Genomic DNA, 20,894 nt, shown 5'->3' on the forward strand with positions numbered 1-20,894 from the left:
CTCAAGTGCTGGGCAACTTTATTTTTTTTACCTAAATTCAGTGCCAACGTCAGGACTGGGGCACAGGGTTTTAATCAAGAGATGAAGGTAACAACTGCTATCAAATCGATATTTAGAAAGCTGGTAATTATGTAAAACACAGAATCTTTTCATGTGGGACCTGCTCTTTAAAACATTCCCCCATACTTAGGGGAAGTGGAAATAGCATATGGGTACCTTTAAATGTACCCGTGTCCTCTTCATTTGAGAGACGTTGAAGCCAGAGGCCTTGCTGCAGCTCTTTCTCCCAAGGGCAATACTCCCCCTCTACAGCAGAGGGAACCACACATCCACATATCACATCAGACACATGTGTGTACACATATAAGCAATGGAGAGAGAGAGAGAGAAAGAAGGAAAGAAAGAGAAAGGACAGCATCAGAAAGAAAGACTGACTGGAAATCCACCGAGACTCCTTATTCCTACCGTGCGTAGCAAGAAAACTGCTCAAAAAAGCAAATCCATTTGCCTGAGATCACCAAGATTTAGTAGACACTAAACATGCATGTTACCGCATTAAAAAAGCAGTCCTGACTTTCACAGATCCTACATTTAAAACACAGGCAAACAACCTGCTGATCTGGTGAGCAAAACTGCCACTAGGACCAAAAATAACAGGACCAGTGTTACAGTAGGTAGCCAAAGCCCTTTGTGAAGAAGCTCTTTGGAGTCTACCAGTCTTCACAGAAGGGAAATGCAAGTATAAAGACAAAGACAAAATCAGTGAGAAAACTGGAATGGTGGTGAAATGCTGAAAATGTCTGTTCTTAGCACAAACTGCATTTTGATGACTGAGACAAACACACAGGGGAAAGAGTCTTTGCCTAAGATTTTCCACAGAAATCCCTCAGAGTGAAAACAAGAATCCTCTGAACTCTCTGAACTTCTCAAGGTTGTCCTTTAACAAAGGAGAGCTAAAAGCAGATTCTTCTGGGATGTTCTGCTGTCAGCCAGGGCACTACCCCTGAGTGAAGCACCCCACAGCACTGAAAACACTGCCTTCACAGTGCTTCCAGTTCTTGCCGTCAAGGAACAAAGAACCCATTCAAATCCAATTCCCAATAAAAATAATAAATAACGATGAAACAATACATTGTCACAAAGCTTTGAGTTGCGCATGTTGGCGTGGTGTATGGACAGCATACTTGCTTGTACTAGCACTGCAAGCGCTCCGTGGGGTAAGTTCTTTCTGTATCCAGAATGGCCAGTTTAAAGCTCGACAGTAACTCCCTCAAAAACCAAAGTAATATAGAAGTGAAAGGAGGAAGTTTTCCAAGGCTCGTTCTGCAGAACAAGAAGCATACAGCCCTGTCTTCCCTGTTGTCTAGTGGAAAAAAAAGACAAATCAACGTGTCTAACCTTCGCTAGACTCCTCTTCGTACTCCTCATCGTCCTCCTCTTCCTCATCTTCTTCTTTGTCATCATACTCAAGATTTTCCTCAGCCTCAATCTCTTCTTCACTCTTCCCCTTCAACAGGGCATGGATGCGCACAGCCTCTTTCCATGGGACACCTCCCAAGTCTGAAGGGGGTTGCTGAGGCAGCAGCAGTTCATCATCTTCATCTTCATCTTCCTCCTCCATCTCAGACTCTGAACTACTGTAAAAGTTTAATAAATAAATACATAAATAAATAAATAAACCACTAGTAAATGTTTCCCAGATCAGCCCTGGATCACTGACAAGTCATACAAGCCATTTCAATACATAAAAGTCCGATACACACAATGGAAGCAATAATACTGGTTTTCTGCTTTCAATATTTCATAGGCATTTTCAGTGACAGCACCACCTGTGGCCTGCAGTATGGTCCTTTTAAACAAGGTGACATTCAAGTGCTCGTGAAGCCATGCCCAAATATTTGTGCAGTATTCATTATTCCAGTGCGTGATCACACAGTGGAGAGAAGTGACCTTCCTGATACCACATTGCTTCGGATAAGCTGGTGCAAGAGTGCTTGGCAGTATCATAATGCAGAAGGTCACATCTTTTGATAATGGCAGCTTCTGCTAGCGTTTTGGACAGCCAAGATGTTATTGGCACTTGCTGGGGACAACTACAGAAGACTTTATGAATAGAAAGAACACACAACACAACTACCAGGTGCCAAAGGATGTGAGAGCATGTGAGAGCTAAGGAAAACTGGAGAAAAAATGCAGAATTCCTCACTTTTCTGAACAGAATCATAAAATGGCTTGGGTTGGAAGGGACTGTTTGATCATTTAGCTCCAACCTCCCCCTGCTACAGGCAGGGACACTTCCCTCTAGACCAGGTTGCTCAAAGCCCCATCCAGCCTGGCCTTGAATGCCTCCAGGGAGGAGGCATCCACAACTTCACTGTACAGCCCGTTCCAGTGTCTCACCACCCTCACAGTAAAGGATTTCTTCCTAATATCTAGTCCAAATCTACCCTCATCCAGTCTGAAATGATTTCCCCTCATTCTGTCACTACATGCTCTCCCCAGCTCTCCTGCAGCCCTCCTTCAGGTACTCTAAGGCTTCCTCTTCTCCATGATGAAAAGCCCCAGCACTCAGCCTGTCCTCATAGGGATCCTTGTGTTGGAGGTCTCAAAACTGGACACAGTACTCCAGGTGAGGTCTCATGAGAGCAGAGCAGAATCACCTTCCTTGACCTGCTGGTCACGCTTCTCTCAATGCAACCCAGGATACAGTTGGCTTTCTGGGCTGCAAGCACACATTGCCAGCTCATGCTGAATCCTTCATCAATCAATACTCCCAAATCCTTCTCCTCAGGGCTGCTCTCAAGCCATTCTCCACCCAGCCTGTATCTGTGCTTGGGAGTGCCCTGACCCAGGTGCAGGACCTTGCTCTTAGCCTTGTTGAACTTCATGAGACTGATATGGGCCCAGCTGTCAAGCCTGTCCAGGTCTCTCCTGGATGCCATCTCTTCCCTCTAGCGTGTCAACTGCACCACTCAGCTCAGTGTCATATGCAAATTTGTGGAGGGAAACAGACAGAATTATCATATGTATCCAATTAAGTACAGAGTACAGTGACAAGAAACCATAAGAAGCAGTTTAAGGATCATTACAATGATGAGCTCATTATTCTCACAGTGAAGTCTAAAACATGCAAAACAATAAACCATTAGTGCTGTTTAGTAGGCATCTCTCTTTGATTCTAGCAGTTCTTCTGTATAGGCAGCAGGGACAAGAAATTGTTTATATAACTGTCCTTGTCTATACGACAACACTGCATCTAGCTCATTCTTACATGCTGACTACCTAGAGATACTGGGAAGAAAGATGGTCGCATGTCAATGGAAAACAAATGTAAACCATATTGCCCTCAGAGAATGCATCTACATGGTGACAAAGTATTCTTTATTTTTCCTTAATAGAACGCTGTCAGAAAAGAATTATTTTTACTAGAGCAGCAGATGGATGTTTCCCATATAAATCTTAGTTGGCCCAAATTCACCTCATTCAAAGGACAAAGCTACTCTGGCTAAAATTTAGGCGAATCACTTGGGAGCAGCATTCTGCTGCTGCTGGTTCCTTATGGAAATTAAATTGGCATTCAGGTCTAGAAAATATAACTTCTGTCGCTGCTGTAATTCCTTTCCCCACACATAAGGTTTTCATTATATGAGAATTATATGTGACAAACTGATGCTTTACAGTAACAACACACAGCAGCACCCTTTATTTTGTATTGTAGATAAATATTGTCAGGCTTAGAATGTTAAGCTACTCTACCACAACATGAACCTATCATATTTATGTTATTTTATTCAGCTGCTAGTATGAGAGACTGGTTTTGATAGTGGAGTTAATGAAGAAAACATTAATTTTTCATGTCTTGACTGTCACAGGCTCTGAAAGCTGTACTGCATATATATATATAATTATTTTGACATTCAAGAAATGCTAAAGTTATTTTCACATTTTCACAGCATAGATTGAATACTTATTTTTAATGGGCTATCTCTTTTTTCACATGCTAAACACAGCTGCATGCCATGGACGCCATGTATATTCCAGGAGAATGGAGCATATTCCAAAAGCTTTACACAGGTATGCTCACAGAGATATAAGTGATGTTTCCACCCTCCCTGCTCCCCGATTAGCAGCACACTTTCCTGCCCTTTAGTATGGAAATAAACCTGACAGGTGCTGCATGCTGGCTTTTGTTCATGGGCTGTCAGTGAGGTTTACCGCTGCTCCAACTGTTACCATGACTGCTGAGTGGGACAAGCTCTTCAACCAGCCTGCTTATCTCATGTAATATTGACGACACGCATTCTTTACCACACAGCTCACTTTACCTTCCCTGGCTTTTATTTATAACCTGCTTTTTGTTTGACCTTTGAATACTGAGAAACGAGAATCTGAAAGAGCAGTGGGATGGCCTGGTATAATGGGCATTCCTTTCAGCTTGCTGATTATGTGCCACAAGAAATAATTCAACAGGTGACACTTTTCTTTTTTTCTTTTCCTTTTTTTTCTTTCTTATAAAGCGGAGGTCAAACAGCAAAGTTGGTTACTTTATGGAATTCTATAACCAGTTGCATAGCCCTTCAAAGAGATGCTCCTATGCAGATGCAGTGCAGTGGAAAGGAACTTGAACTGTGGAAGTGAACCTCTTCCATTCCTTTGCCATACTCCTTTCCTGACTCAGAGCAAGGGCACAGCTGCCCAGAGAAGCTGTGGGTGCCCCATCCCTGGAGGCACTCAGGGCCAGGTTGGATGTGTCTCTGGGCAGCTGGGTGGCAGCCCTGCCCACGGCTGGGGGTTGGGACTGGATGGGCTTTGAGATCCCTTCCAAACCAATTCTGTGATACAGGCCAACACCACATGCACTGTCCTGTCACGCTCCTTTGAAAGGTCACCATAACAGCGGATCACACCACAAGTGCAGATGACTTATGGTGCATTACTGCAAGCTTAAGGCAACGAGTAAGGCATGTAAAGAGTTTTCTCAAATGCTGCATAGTCAGTCTTTGAAAAAATGTCCTTAGAATACAATGTTCTGTAGTCTTCTCTGCAACGTGTATGCTCATGAGCACGTGCACATACACGTGTAGGGAAGCTGCACGCCCAATGGCACTGTCTCTGATTTGGAGTTCATATGCAGGTGAACCTTGAAGCTCAATCCCTCACTCCTTAAGACACAGAAGGAACAAAAAGTCCTGTATTTCCTCAGCCTGCTCCAAACCCTGCGGCTCTGCACAGACAATGATGATGATCAAATCAGGGCTCTGGTTCGCTTGCTGCAGGAATCACTGTTTTTTCCTTTGCTTGTTGAAAAAGTGCTGAGACTTCTTTTTCCTTCCCTTCCTTCTGTGAAATACCAGGCAGTTGATACAGCCGAATAGAATACAACACAGAGCTACAGCATCTAGAACAGTGTTTGCCCACACAGCCTTATTGACGCTCTAACTAAATTGCTTGCAGTGTTTGGTTTTGAGACAACATTTTCTCCAGGTCAAACTGAATGGGAATTTGGTAATTTTTTGCCTTCCCTTCTATCACGAGTGTGAACTTCCCTACTAAACACTACTTTGAACATGGAAAATCCAGCAATTCCATCTATTATAGGCACAAATACTTAGTTCAATTCAAATCACAAGGCTAACTAAGCATACGACAAGGCCCACAAGAGGAAAACAAGCTACCTAACCTAATAAAGTAATGGCCTCAGCCTCCACAATTCTGCAGAATAACTCATGGAGATGACAAAAACATCAAAGTTTCACTTTTTTAACTAATTCTTCTGCTTTGGAAATCTGCCATTTGCTGAACACGACCACCAAGTCCTGATTTACTGGAATTGTGACAAATAATAATAGAGCTCCATACTACTGAATTTTGGTTTAGAGCTATGAACACAATGGACCACAAACCGCACAATATTACTAATGCTTAAACTGTCCCACTGATATAATTTCTAGACCTGATTTGGGAGCTAAAGGAGGGACCAGTAAGGGAAACAGAGTTTGCATCTGCCTTTGAATTCTCTCATGAGTACTCAACCAGACCAAAGTTCTCAATTGTGTAAAATAAGCCAAAATAGCATCTCCTAAAGAAAAGAATATGTAAAGAAATTAATTGTAAAGTATTATTTAGGCTTTGGAGAAAACTGCTATACAAATTATCAGCAGTTCCTAAGCACTTCTATTAAGCTACACCTTCATGAGTCCAAATCTACACGCTCTCTGTCTAGACTGGCAGAGCTCAGGCTATTAGCAGTCGCCCATTTTTAGAAGCTTCCTCTTCAAATTTATATTTCTTACTACCTATAAGCATTCTAATGCACATATCTGCATTCTTTACCACACCAATTCAATTTCACATGCATAAATGCAGTAAAACCTTTTTTTTTTGTTGTTGTTTTGGCAATGTATGCTTAGAATACGTTCATAGTATCTCAGCCCAGAAACCAGCAACTGCACTGTCAGAGTTTATTTCAAGAAGACTGATGGACAGAATGAAAGCTGAAAATGTAAGGCCGTTATTGTTACAGTGATTCAAGAGACTTAGAAACTAAGAGACACTTAAAAAACGTGCAAGATATTCTTCATCAAATATTCTCTCAGTGCCTCCTGCAACAACTATTTCCATCAGCTATACCTGCAAATACTTGGATATTTTCACACCACTTGTGACAGTGTAACATACTTTTTAACAGCCGTAAGTACCCCTTCATAACTAAGATCTCTAGGCTTTGCATCAGCACTCTGTCAGGATTATGCGTGTGCCAAGCTTGAGTTTTTTAGCTAAAAACGTTGTTGAATTGTGATGTAACAAAGAAAAAAGAAGAGAAGAGAAGAGAAGAGAAGAGAAGAGAAGAGAAGAGAAGAGAAGAGAAGAGAAGAGAAGAGAAGAGAAGAGAAGAGAAGAGAAGAGAAGAGAAGAGAAAAGAAAAGAAAAGAAAAGAAAAGAAAAGAAAAGAAAAGAAAAGAAAAGAAAAGAAAAGAAAAGAAAAGAAAAGAAAAGAAAAGAAAAGAAAAGAAAAGAAAAGAAAAGAAAAGAAAAGAAAAGAAAAGAAAAGAAAGGAAAAGAAAAGAAAAGAAAAGAAAGGAAAAGAAAGGAAAAGAAAAGAAAAGGACAATTTAGGAACTCTTCCATTTGAATCCATGTTCTGTTTTCTCAAAAGAATCATTTGTTTAAATAAATGAATGATTACATTCTGAAATTCTTTTCCAACTTAGGACTGAACTTCATGTCCCTGTGGTACCACAGTTACCTTCTAAGAATGGCAGAAAGCTACTGAGAAGAAATTACAGCATAAAATAACGGCATACACACGTGGAATGTTTTCAGGAACTTTAGAAAAAGCAACCTGGTCAGCAGTGTGTTAAAAATAACACTCAATACCTCAATAACTGAGTGAGCAACAGGCAATGATCTGTTGGGATGGATATAAAAAGCTCATGGACAAGTGTACTGACCTGCTGGGCACATCCTCCTCTGCTCCTTTGTCCAACACACTGCTCAGGTTATGCTCTGCTAGTGTCTCTTCAGGAACTTCTTCCAGTTCCTCTTCCCGTTGCAACGACAGTCGGTAATTCTCCAGTTCAATTCGCTCAGGTGTGCCACGCAACCGCTTAGCAAGGCTGGGCTCTTCCAGCCCATTGACATTAGGACCTAAAGAATAAGTCAGTGAATGAACAATAAATGCAACAGTCAGAACTGCAGTTTATGAGGAAATTGAGCAATTGGGAGAAACAGGGTAGGAGGCAGAGGGAGGTAAAGAAAGCGAGAGAATACCTTACGTCATTATCCCATTCGCCACTACTGGCAGAACCTGCTGGGAGCCAGACTGCAAAAGGGAATCTGAGTGTTTTGAGATAACAGATGCTAAAAAGAACTTAAAATGTCCTAGTTGAGAGACGATTTAGCTGCGAGAACCTAGAGATGCAATGGAGTCTGCACTGTCTGGCCACAGACTGGACATGTTCTCTGAGACAAAGTAGGAATGCTATGGGGCAAGCCTGCTACACAATGTTAAAACAGCTACCGGTCAAGCCAGGTAGAGCTATAGAAAGCAAGAAAATATGACAAATACTTGAAGGAGAGGGAGAAGGAGGAAATGAAAAGACCTGCTTGCACTGATTTTTCAAACTTTTATTTAGACATGAATCCATTTATTTTTTCATGAGAGTCTGTGATGAAATGAACCACAGCAAAAAATCAAGGTGAGATGTTGACAACCCCAGCATCAGGAAAACCAGGGGACTGTAAGCACACGTGAACCAGACAGCTGGAGAAAAGGTACACAGAAGCTTCGTTCACTCTGACGCTCAGTTAATTAAACTCTAACCTACACTCATCCATCTCTTCTTTAAATCTTACTATCTTAACAGGGAGCCACTGTTTACCCAGCTTACCATTTACAGAGCCTAATCTTTCCTAGGTTCTGTTTTGCTATGCTAAACAAACCAAGCCTTCCTCTCATGAGATAAGCTCTTCAGTGCACTGATCATCACTCCAGGTCTCCACACCTGTCCCTGTTTGGATTAATCTTTCCAAAACCTGCATGATCTGAATGATGCACAGCTTTCCAGATGAGGTCTTATCAGTGTAACATACAACCCTGCCAGAAATCTCACATCTGATACACCCTGAGAACACATTTGCCTATTTATATGCCACATAATACTGGGAGCTTTATTTATTGACTGATATTCAGATCTTTCTCCTTCTCTGCTTTCAAATGATAAGCACCTTGATGGCAGCTAAAATTGTCAACACTTTCTTGGTGCGTGCATGACCTGGTACTTTCTAGTATTACATGTCTATTTTTAATATTATAGTCCGCATCATTTTGCAGTTCTCAGTGTATGGCATGCCTCTCCTCCTCTGCACTGATGAGGGCTGGAAATGTTGCCTCAGCAGTGAGCTTCATTAGCAGATTTCTCCTTGCTGGTCAGTCTTCTTAGCAAAAGCATTGCAAAGATCAGTCCCCAGATCCACAGTCTGTAGCTGTTACCCAACTCTACTACTTCCTTTTGGAATAAAATTGCTGAACTCCCATTCAGAGCCAGCTCCTCCACTACTTGGCACTTCATCTACTTCCCCCTCATTTTATCCAGCTTATTTCCACATGGCCATTTTCAGGTACGTTACTGAAGTCCAGACTTTGGATGTGCTGCATTTTCTGCTGGAGGCTAGATTACTTCATCAGTAAGAGCTGTCAGGGTAGTTAGGCACAGTGTTTGGTGAATCCATGTTGCATTTTATACCACTTACCTTCATGAGTTCAAAGAACTTCATTGCAGAATTTGAAGTCTTTATTTACTCACTCAAAGAAGAAGTTTTATCTACTGCTTACATTAACTGATGTGTACTTGTTCAGATCTCCTTTTCTCCTTCTTCATTCACTTGCTCTACTGGCTGTATCTAAGACTGCACTCAATGTCAGACTCCTTGTCTGTGGACCCAATTTTGCTTCCCCATCTCATTAGACTAAAGAATGCTCTCCTTCCTTACCTTTGCACAACCTAACCCAGCTTGAGCTTTCTGAACATTTACTTTACCCTCCTTCTTTTTGACCCCCAAGAGAACTTTTGTTTTTTTCTCTCCATTCTTTGTAGTTTCTCAGTTTATTCCTATTATAGCCCTTTTTCAGGGCAATCACTCACCCAGGAACACGTTAACCTCTCACACTGAAGACTTCATAACCCTTGTCATAACTAGAGGCATTAATCCCTCAGTCCTTCTCCAGAAAGATCAAATCTCGTGAAGACAACCGTTAGGACAATTTTGCTCTCTTGCTCGGTGTTACCAAACCCCTCTGTAATGTGGGCAAGTGGTTGCTGTGCCCCTGGGCTGGAACTACTGAGCTTCTTTACAGTGTAAACCCCAGCTGCTAGCTCAGGTGGAAGGTGGGAGTATCACCATCTATTTCCAGGGAGACTGTGGTCTCCATCATTTCCTGCTGCTAAGCCTTATGTTGTATTAGTGCTTTCAAAGTTTAGTGGAACTGATCTGTCTCCTCAGCTGGGATTCATGCTTCATTTCATTCTCTCTAGATGGTGATACCACCTCAGCCAAATCTATTTTTATAAACTGTGTTACATTCTCCAGCCCTGAGTTCATAGTAACAGGAGAAATGACCTGGAATACTGCTCTGCCAGTTCTGGCTGACAGGGGAAAACCAAGGACTTTGGGTAATGGAAGAGCATCGAGGTGAGAGAAAACAACTAAAGAATTCACAAAATCAGCAAAAAACGAGAGCTCTTCTACTTGGAACTCTTTATACACAACAGAGCATTCAACTGGGCTCAGCTGTTTCCATAGGAATATCCTTTCACAAGCTGCCTGTTCTCTTCTGATGCAGCCCCCAACATAGCTGCAACATGCACCAGTGTAAGAAGTGATAAAAACAAACAAAAACAAAGATAACTTTTCCACCATCTGATGTTCTCTCACTCCTCTGATTTTCTAACTATCTTAAGCTTTTTTTTCTTGTCAGCCTTTTCAAAGCTGGAAACAAATATTAAAAAATCATTCCGTATGATTAAACTATACGAATGGAACATCTGTTTATATAAAAGAGACGCTCATTTCATTGATAGAGTATCTGAGTTGGGGAGAAAGATTAGCAGCAATAACACTGAGGCAAAAGAGGACTGAAAATCAAGCTGATATCTCTCCATATGCTTTGCACTGGGGTATTTAATCTTCTAGGCATGTTATTCAATAAAAACAAAGGATTACCAGCCTTCTAATCATGAAGACTCAGTACCAGTATAAACTGTACAAAGAGCATCAAACCAATTACCTCCCAGTACAAAGTGTAAGTATGAGCAAATCGATCAATAAAACTATGTTAGAAAAAAATGGAATGATAGAAGAAGAAATAAAAAAAGAGAAATCTACATATACTTTAAGGCAAAGGAGCGTACTCAAACCAGGATGTCCACTAGGCCTGAGAAGTGCTCTCTGCCTCAAAATCCCAATGAAATAGAAAGAAAACGCCCAGCAGTTTTTAAGTTCATTTCTATAACCACCCAGTTCAGATGCAGGATTGGTAACATTCATTTTACTCTGTACATAAAACAGCTCTACACTGGACAATATAATCCAGAAATTCAACTAACTTCAGCAAGGGATTTCTAAAACCTTGGTCTATATAGACACACTTTGTATACAAGACTTGGTTTTGTTTCTAAAAGGTGCCATAAAGGCTTACCTGACTAATTGCAAAGCCACTGTCATTGTTACCCAATGTAAATAGGAGAAATGCTGACAGCCACCTGCCTACACCATGAAGCCATCAGTCACCAAAGGGAAAAGCATTACGGTTCACAAACCTACCGAAGGGACAAAGGTGAGAGTTATAGGTATACTTAACATTGCAAGAAGATGAGCAATTTGTCCATGTTGCACTACAGAGTTTATCGTTAATTTGAAGCCACAAAAGAAAATTAAACTGGCACAAAGAAACCTGAAGCTGTCCCACCCTCACATTTTCCAAACGTATATGATGCTGCATGCATGGAAAAAGTCTTCCTTTCTGTGGAGTCGACAGCCAAGACTTGCAAGGACTGCCAAAAGTATGGCTTATTCCTAAGCCACTGCAGTTCAGTGCTCAACCTGTCCAAGCTGAGCACAACTGATCTTTGCATCCAACGAAGGAATGATAGGACAAGAGGAAACAGCCTCAGTTTGCAGCAGGGGAGGTTTGGGTGGGATATTGGGAAGAATTTCTTCTCAGAAAGAGTGGTGGGGTATTGGAGTGGGTGGCTAAGGGAGGTGGCGGAGTCACTGTGCCTGGAGGCGTTTAAGGAAAAGATAGATACTGCACTAAGGGACACGATTTATTGGGCAATATTGGTGGCAAGTGGACAGCTGGACAAAATGATCTTTGAGATCTTTTCCAATCTTAATGATTCTGTGATTCTATGTTTCTAAGGGTTGCTCCAGAGGAGAAAGGCTGCTCTCAAACATCATGTTGTATTTGCAGACTAGTTTGTTGCCTGCCAGTGGGAAATAGCTGCAGAATACATTCATCATTCCTTATCTGACATTCCACCTTGTCAGTGCATCAGGGCCCAGAGCCAAATGACTGAAACTGGTCACAACTGAGAGAAAAGGAGATGATGAAGCTGCATATGCCAGAAAAAAACTTTGTATTACTGGCCAGGGAGGGGAGACACCTGAAAGCCAAGAACAGCTTCTGATGCAACCAACAGATCAGCTGAAAATTCACAAACAACATCCAAAATAGGACACATTTTAAAATCCAGACCTTTATTTTGGAAGAGCAACGGGCCATGAATGTTACATAGATCATCCAACGGGAACTGTTTTTCCTAACAGGACAGGCCACGTAGCTGTTGCTGTTGCATGAAAGCTGCCAGAGTCCTTTATTTATCTCAGCCCTGACATTGCCTGCATCCCGTACAGAAAATCGTACCATCAGAGATAACATTCCTACACCAAACTGCTCCTGGAGTCTGAATGCATCCTTTCCTCTGACTTGATTTCAGCAGCTTTGGGGACTATTGGAAGGTTCAAGAATCTCCTGCTGGGAGAGGATCCCATTTCTGTTTTTTTTTCCTTAGTAGTTCTTTGTCCTATGAAAGCTACAGATTAATTTGTGAACCAGATGAAATGTTGCCAGGGTTACTCCCTGACATAGGACAAATACACACAGGACAAAACTGGGGATTTGAGAACAACATCTTTTTCCCCATAGGGAAACTACCTGCCTTGCTCAATGCACTTCTCTGTTATTTTCCTCCAGTTTATTGTTCATGACTCATGCAGTACCTCTGCACTTCCTTTTCTTAGTCAAATCTGGCAAGACTGCAAGCTCTCTACGGTAAATGTCAAATGTGGAGCCAGCATTTTGCACAGGCTCAGATGGAGCCTTTGGGGAGGAGCAGCAACTCAAAAGAATCTACCAAGACAGACATATAACAGAGGGAATGAATTTATACATTTCTCAGAAATAAACCTCCATTCTGGACTTCACATATCTTGTGCTTTTATAATCTGAAATACTATCTGCTTGTATTCAATCCTCTTTTCCAAACTCTTCAATTCCTGCTATCTCCAGAGCTGTTTGAGAACACGGCTATGTCAGATAAGACAACTGCTATGGATACAACTGCATATCACAACAAAACACAGAGATGGAAGATGGGAACTCTTCTGTGGCAGTTCGAAGAAACTCAGTGAACACAGAGTCAGAAATGCTGAATGTTCTCCAATTCCATTGCCATTAATTGGTAAGAAAGATCTTGGAGGATAAGGTTTCTGAACTTTGCTTGCAGTCCAACAAACACTATCAATGAGGTATACAGAAGAACACAAATGAGCTCTAAGAGCATTTTTGGCATCTCATTTTCCGTAGGTTTTTCATGTCAGATTGAGTTTCAGTTTTTTCTCAGAAGTTTCACCCTCACCCTCTTCTATTCCGTTAACTGCCTCTTTGTACTTCAGCTCCACTTCTCATCTCAGGGCCTCAGAATGTGTTACAAGTCTTAGCATATTAAAAGAAACCTATTTTGGAAGTAGATAAGTACCATGTAGGCATCGCACAAGTCCGGGCACAGAGATTAAATACCAGCAAGTCAGTCTCACAACAGATGAGTGGCAGTGCCAGAAACAGGATCCAGAATGCCCAATTCCAACACTTCCCCTCAGCTTCACTTTAAGTCAAGACAAAAGACGCTGAAATAAGAAAGGGGCTAAAACACACCAGATACCAAGGGTCGTGATTATGTGGAGCAGGTTGAGCAAAGGGACCTCCTATGTGATGCTCACAGTGCTCAGCACAGTGTGCTCTAAAACAGAATGCTTAGTACTGAGGCACGCTGTTGGATGCTATACATACAGAAATGGTAAATCAATTAAGACATCCCATTTAATGAAGTGTAACTGACTTCTTTTGAGAGACGTAGCCAGAAATCTTTTCTTTAATCCTGTACAAAATTAGTATCTAACCACTGTTAGGAATTTTGGTACTGCACAGTGTGAGATAAACTAAACATGCCACTGGCAACTCTTAAGTTGAACCTCAACAGAACGTTAAATGTAATTGTTGAGAGTTTGGAAGAAGTTTCAGGTTTTTACACCCACCCTTTAGAATTTAGTTTCTAAGAAAAGTGTCTAGAAAGCCAGTGGTAAGGGCTGTGGTAAGAGCCCAACAGGACTGGGGAATTCCTGTCACTGCTCGTTCACGCAGCCTCACTTTGCATGCTGCAGAACTGTGTGCTGCCCGGTAGCATCCCCAGCACTTTGATAAGCACATCCTCAGAGACAGAAAGGGTGATAAAAAACCTAATTAAACAGAGACAAAAACGTATTCATTTGAGTATAAATACACAACAGTCATCACCTGTCAATGCTTTTTTGATAAAATGCCTCATCTTTGTCTCTCAGCCTCCAAGGGTTTTCCCAAGCCCTCAGGGAGCCTGAGGAAATACTCAGCTATAGTGGGAAGACACCACATTTTTAATTTCCTGATGTCTGCACTTCCAGCTTGATCCATAATCCACAAGTAAGTTATCCAATGGTCGTGCACAGGATTGAAAATGAGCTCAAACCTGAAGGCAACACGACTGAAATTTGTCTGTAATGCACACTCACCAAATCTTAATACTAAGTAATAAGTAACTAAACTTTCTAAAAGAATGTGTCTGGGACCTCTAATACTGCTTCAAATCCCAGTCCCCAAAGTGTCACTGAAGCAATTCCTCCTAGCAAACTGGGGGACTAAACAGAGAAACAGGGAGATTAGAATCATAGAATCATAGAATTACTCAGGTTGGAAAAGACCTTGAAGATCATCAAGTCCAACCGCAGCCTAACCAGTAGCCTATCTCTTAAAAAACAACCACAAAACAATACCACAACAACAAACCTCTGCTAAATCATATCCCTGAGTACCACATCCAAACGGCTCTTAAACACATCCAGGGATGTGATTAATGTGAGCAGAAAAAAATGTTGTTTGATTTAAATACCCTCTAATGCAGAAGTACCCAACAGAGAGTTATTACAGAACCAGGACCTCAAAACTACCACCACGTGCAGGAAAAACTGTCAGATAAAATATTCAAGGAACTCTGAAACAGATATTCTAGAAACAAACGTGAGGATATAAGGACATAAGGCCTCCTCCATGCATCCCACAATTTCCAGCTACAATTAACTTCTTCATATCTCAGATACTGTCAGAAAACATGGGACCTGTTCTCTTCATAATTACAAAAGTGAACTGGACTGACTGCAGAACGAAATGTATCTTATTGAGGCGGCAGCATTTTCCACCTGTTCCCGCAGAGTGTGATTAAAATAGGCTCTAAGAGCTGCCAAAACAGACTCTGACAAAAGGTTGCTTCCTACAATAGTGGCAAAGCAGGAGCAAAACAGCTGTGGATTTGATCAATCTTTCCTTTCTTCATTTCCAGTAGAAGCCAGCAGACAGGAGTATAATCAATCGGTTTTATTTCCAGGTCATCTTTACTTCACACTTGTGTCTTGAAAGCAAGTCAAAATTCACCTGCAACTTCAATACCACCAAGTTATGCCTGAAAAATACGTGGTGTTCTTCATACGCAGATGCATGAAGCTGTGTTATTATGTAATGAAAGTTTAAAGCTCAAGAGATAGTTCAATACAGAAAAGCTGTCCTCACTACAGCAGGGGTATAGAACAATCCAGGAATGTATTTCTGGACTCCTGGAAAGAGTCCAGTGTTGCAGACAGTGGGAGGAGAAAAGGAACAGGGGAAAGGAGGTTATTAGGTCACCTAATCCAAGACCCAGTGAACACCGCTAAGCTTCACTCTTCTTAACACATCTCTTCTGGCACAGAATCCTATCACCTGCAAAACCTAGTTTTTTACTTCTGCTCAAACAAGTAACAGAGTTGGGTTTTTATTATTTAGTTAATTATCGGTGTGAGTCCATCATCCGGGAATATTGGCAAATCAGTGACATATTACCTATCATTTTCCCATTTAGGAACATCTGGGACACCTGAGCTCTCTCCAAGTGTCTTGATCAGCTCTATCACTTCTCGCTTGGCCTTGTTTCTATTTCCTGAAAGAAGCTGAGTGTGGGAAGGCTGAAGAGCCCTGAAGGATAATCTGGCTAAAGATAACATCACTTTGCAGGCGTAAATTTTGTCCTGGAAGCTATTAAAGGCATGATACCTCAAAGGGTCACCTAGGATGAAGCACACCCAGGAACTGGCTGGGAGAAGTAGGAAGGGAGAGAAAGGCCACATTCTATGCTAAAATCACCTTGACTTTGGCTCCGACTTTTTCCAATTTCTAATGTGAAATACATTCTTTGTACCATAAAGTGTGTTAGAAGTTAACATCTAAGAGCTGATCATTCAAAAATAAGCCAAACAGCAACCACTTTTATGTTAAGAAAGACAGCTACCTTCTCTATAACAAGACTTCAGAGAGCTTATTCATCATGGCATCCATCTCTCACCACTCATTCCTAGCAGTCCCCTGGAATCCCTCATCTCAGCAAGAGGCATCAGACACGGTGGTTCCCAATGTGCATGTAACACAACACTGAACCAGGGACACTTCAACACTTCCATCTGACAGCACTTGAGGAGTCTATCAATACAAATCATGCCTACCTTGTCCTTTTTGTTATTTTTTTTTTTTTCCAAACCTGCTCTCCCAATCCCAGCTTGGCTCCCAGAAAATGTTTTAATCATTAAAGAACAAAATAACCAGGAACCAGAAATTTGATCATATATAATAAAAATGTCTGGAATACTGTTTTCAGTTTCCCATTCCAACTGCGATCAGTTTCAAAAGATAGCTTCCAAATGGGTATCTTCTTTCAACTACTGAGCTAATCGCTCCCTCTTCTGTTGCAATTTATTGCAGATTTTCATAATTACCGGATCTCAGGATATATTTAGATAATAACCACATTCTCATTTAATTTTCTTCTTCTTCTTTTTCCTTTTCTCCAAGAAGATGAAGTGTTGCAAACGGAACAGACTCAAATTTGAAGCCTGTGGTTAAAGGAAAATATACTGGGTAACACTTGTCCTAAGTTCTATACTCTCCAGAAAACGTCAGCATTTGTTCTCTCATTTCTTAGTGTCTGCATTTACCCCACATACTCTCGCTTAACTTGGAAAGCAACAGAATGTTCCAAGCAATCCAGAGCTTCATACCTTACTGTGAGGTTTTTTTTTAACCTAACCAAGTTCTGCTGTATAGGTATATCTAGGTGTATTCAACATCCAGGACGTATTCCATAAGACACATATCTGATTAAAGATAGCTGACATATCAATTCTGATGCTTTAAATCATGGAGTTACCAAAGTCTGAAAGCATCTGAAACATCTCTTGGGTAGAAAAAGTCCTATTTTTGAACACTGCTACCCCCAGGGCAATTAGACAAACTTCTCTAACAGCATATAGGACAGTTATGAAATTTTCCAAAGAAAGAAAACGCAGACTTTTGGGATGACAGCAGCAGGGGAAATGTCAGACTAAACATACATTTTTGAGAGAAGATGTAAGTAACTAAACAAAGCACCCAAGTGCCGTCTCATCCTTAAAGAGCATCTGCCCTGTTTTCTTTGGAAAGCCTAAGCTAAGCTCTACATCCCCGTGATCAGCTCAGCAACTGCTATTCCACCTTCTTCCATAAATATACTTCGCAGAAGCAGGAGAATGGGCTGACTGTTGACTCTGCGGTATCCATTCCTTCTCTTCAAATATTTTCCCTTTGGTTTTTGTTGTTGCCTTGGGTGGTTTGCTTGTTTTCTGTTTGTTTGGGTTTTTAGTTTTCTTTTCCTCCCCTTGTTTTCCTTTTCTATTTGAAGATACAATACGAACTGCACGTCTTAGTATTTCATGCTGCTGCCCATAGCAGACGGTTAAGTCATTACTGGATGGTTTTAATTGGTGCAGAGATGGACATGTATTGACTCATACTATTTTCAAAGTACCTCATGCGTTCTCACCGTTATTTCAGAAAATTAGAGGAAAATGTCAAAATTACTTTCTACCTTATGAGATGAAGAAATGAAGTCTAACATACAAAAACTTGTACACAATAGGCTTTCTGCACTACCCTACTGGTGGGTGTTACAAAGCAAAAGGTCTATGCCGATGTTTCTCTTGACAAAACTGGTACCAAAATGGTTTTGGACGCATGGTGGAAAACACCTTAATATTCCTTAAAGCTTAACTCTTACAGTGAAGTTCCCAAACTCCTGCAAAGGGTAACTAGTTCACCTACAACGAAACTGATCTGTTTCTTAAGGGAATGAAACATCCACATTTCCCACAGACTTCTGTGCATTTGTTAATGGGTCAGCACCTCAAATGTATTGAAGTCATATACTCACACAGTTATAATACATTGTTTTAAAACTTGTCTTTAATAAGGAACCAGTTATATAGTGAAGTTGAATCCTTTCTTTGCAGCTTTATAAATAAACAGAAGTTAGCAACCACATAAGATCTTCTGTGGATTATTAATTTGGTGACTGAAAGTGAGGATGGTAGCTACAAAGAAGTACATATGCCTGCCTACCTTATCTGTAAGACAGAGATCATTTTTAATCTATTTAACAACTGCTACAACTACTACAAGCCTTAAATAATGCTAAAGACTCTCAACAGTGATGGATGTAAGTTACAGACTGCGTGAGTCACAACTCTAGAATAGCATATTCTGAAAAATCAACGTTTTCTCTTTGCAGGACTAAAGGCAAGAAGCATTTACACTCAGCGAGAGCTTGGCACAGCCCAAACCTACTCTTCTTCCTCATTTTCAAGCCATTTCGTTCGCAGAACAAAGGTTAAAAATCATCATATTTGACATAGTGTGTTACTTGGGGCTTTACTTACAGGAGTTTCCTCTAGAGTAAATAATTTTCAGGTAGATCTTAGGTTGGAATGGGAGGGAGGAGGAAGGGTGGTGGTGAAGAGAAAAATGTATGTTAAATTTTGTTTCACAAACTAACTAGGGTGTCTTTAACACAAAATGACTTTTGAGTTGGTGCTTTCCTGCAAAGAAGAAAATCTTAGATGTAGCAGAGTTGGTGTTTCATGTTGCAGTTCTACACTCTAATACTTAAACGTAACTACACAGGCTAAATCAACCCACATGTTTCACAGTTAGGTGCCCAAAGGGTAACTGCTTTTCCACCCTCTCAGTTGCTAGTGATGAGGTAGGGAGCATGAGAAAGCATGTGAGCTAAGACGGAATTATTCTCTAATGCAGACTCATCTGTATACCGTTGAGAACAAGAATATGTAGCTCTGAACTACAATACCGCTCCACATGTTGGCCATGGGGGTAACATAACAAGACAATCTATCAGTGGTTTTGAGGAATGGAGGTCATCTCCTCGTGCCACTTCCCTGAGAGGAAAGAGCCATCCAGCTGGAACATAAGACACTGGATTTGGCTACAAGGCTCCATGTTTCCTCATTTTATGCCCTTCCATTGCTTCTAATGTCCCATAATCACAGCTGCAGCTCTGCAAACAAGAGGAAACAAATCCTGCCAAAAAGCTTACCTGTCACACCAGATGCAAAGGCTATGCCTCCCTGTTCCTCAGTGTTGGCTTACACTCACTCACACTCTTCCTCTCCCTCCTCTCCCCTCACAGATGTATTTCACTGCCCTGTTTACAGAGAGAACTGCAACAAGGCACACTGAACAAGCTCCCAAATCAACAAAAATCCACAAAGACACAACACTGACAGCATTTCTGCAGCAAAACAGTATGACATTTAGCATGGGAGTCCTTAACAGCTTTTCTACAGAACTATGTAATGCTGTTTGGGCAATGTATGCCCTGCATGTTGAGCAAACCACAACGTGGCAGCAAAAGAAAAAATATATATAAAATTAACATTTAATTTAGCCTGTGTCTGCCAGAGCATAACTGCCCTTGTAAGTCTCTGTAGTACTTTGCAGTTACACGTGCCATGGAGCTCCCCAGAATGTCTTTGGGAGACTATTCAAGCTTGCTAGATTATTTCACTCTCCCCCAAACACTTATCCCCCACAGCACTCCTAACCTGGGACTAGTGGAAGGAGGAAGGGGGTGACAAAGAAAAACTCAGAAACCTGAAGGTTGTTTGGAATTTATTCCCTTGAACATTTCACACAATTGAACAAATCATGTCTTGATTTCACAGCAACAAGAAAACCAAGTGTTACATAATTTAAGGAGACACACACCCAAAACAAAATCAGGTTAAAAACAACCGCATAAATTAAGATCTTCAACGAAGCTATACAACGGAGACATGAAGCCTTTCTGAGCACTAATTGTCTCACCTGAGTATCAACTTTCACCAAGCTTATATAAACTCCCTCCATTTCTCTGAGGGAAACTTAACCTCCTCAGAACGGTTATTTCTTAGATTCTACTTTTCAAAACAAACCACCAACAAAAAAGCCCAGAATAACAACCCACGGATGTTATAATTCTGGAATTAAAAACAAAAAATCCACCACCTTTACACGGTGTTCCTTTTCTAAGAGACATAAACGTTTAATGAAACTCTTAAAAGTGCCCAGAAAAATTCATATCATCCTTCAGAAATTACACATACAAACAGTTAACAAGTATTTCAGTGGAACAAGTCTACAGGTCTGAAAGCTAGAGAGAAAGGTGGAAGAAGGAGGCCTTTTACTCCCAAGAAAAAGTGTTCTTAGCAGGATCCAGCCGTGAGCACAAACCAACCACACTGCTATTCTGGAAGCCCTTTCTCAGTCCCCAGATGGTTTTATCGGGTTTTACAGTGAAGCTCTACTAGCTCAGCTGCTTCTCAACCCCTTTGAACAAATAAACCAGCAATCATGCCTTTGCTTTTCCAAATTTTCTGGGCTTCAAATTCTCTTTTCATTTACACCAAAGCCA

The 20,894-nt window shown here is 41.1% G+C and overlaps 1 protein-coding gene across 12 annotated transcripts in view; it reads right to left on the bottom strand.

The window, feature by feature from the left end:
* Positions 1-20,894, bottom strand: part of MICAL3 (microtubule associated monooxygenase, calponin and LIM domain containing 3) — a 159,337-nt gene that overhangs the window by 41,044 nt on the left and 97,399 nt on the right. For 7 of the 12 annotated variants that reach the window (XM_072361542.1, XM_072361551.1, XM_072361540.1 and 4 more), the window contains 3 exons: positions 7,452-7,647; positions 1,399-1,637; positions 217-306 (listed from right to left, as the gene is read on the bottom strand). In XM_072361542.1, coding sequence (XP_072217643.1) covers positions 217-306; positions 1,399-1,637; positions 7,452-7,647 — 525 coding nt within the window. The remainder of the gene's footprint in view (positions 1-216; positions 307-1,398; positions 1,638-7,451; positions 7,648-20,894) is intronic. The other 5 variants (XM_072361549.1, XM_072361547.1, XM_072361545.1 and 2 more) reach the window with 1 other exon arrangement.

This window comes from Excalfactoria chinensis, chromosome 1, assembly GCF_039878825.1.
Source record: "Excalfactoria chinensis isolate bCotChi1 chromosome 1, bCotChi1.hap2, whole genome shotgun sequence".
Taxonomy (NCBI): Eukaryota; Metazoa; Chordata; class Aves; order Galliformes; family Phasianidae; genus Excalfactoria; species Excalfactoria chinensis.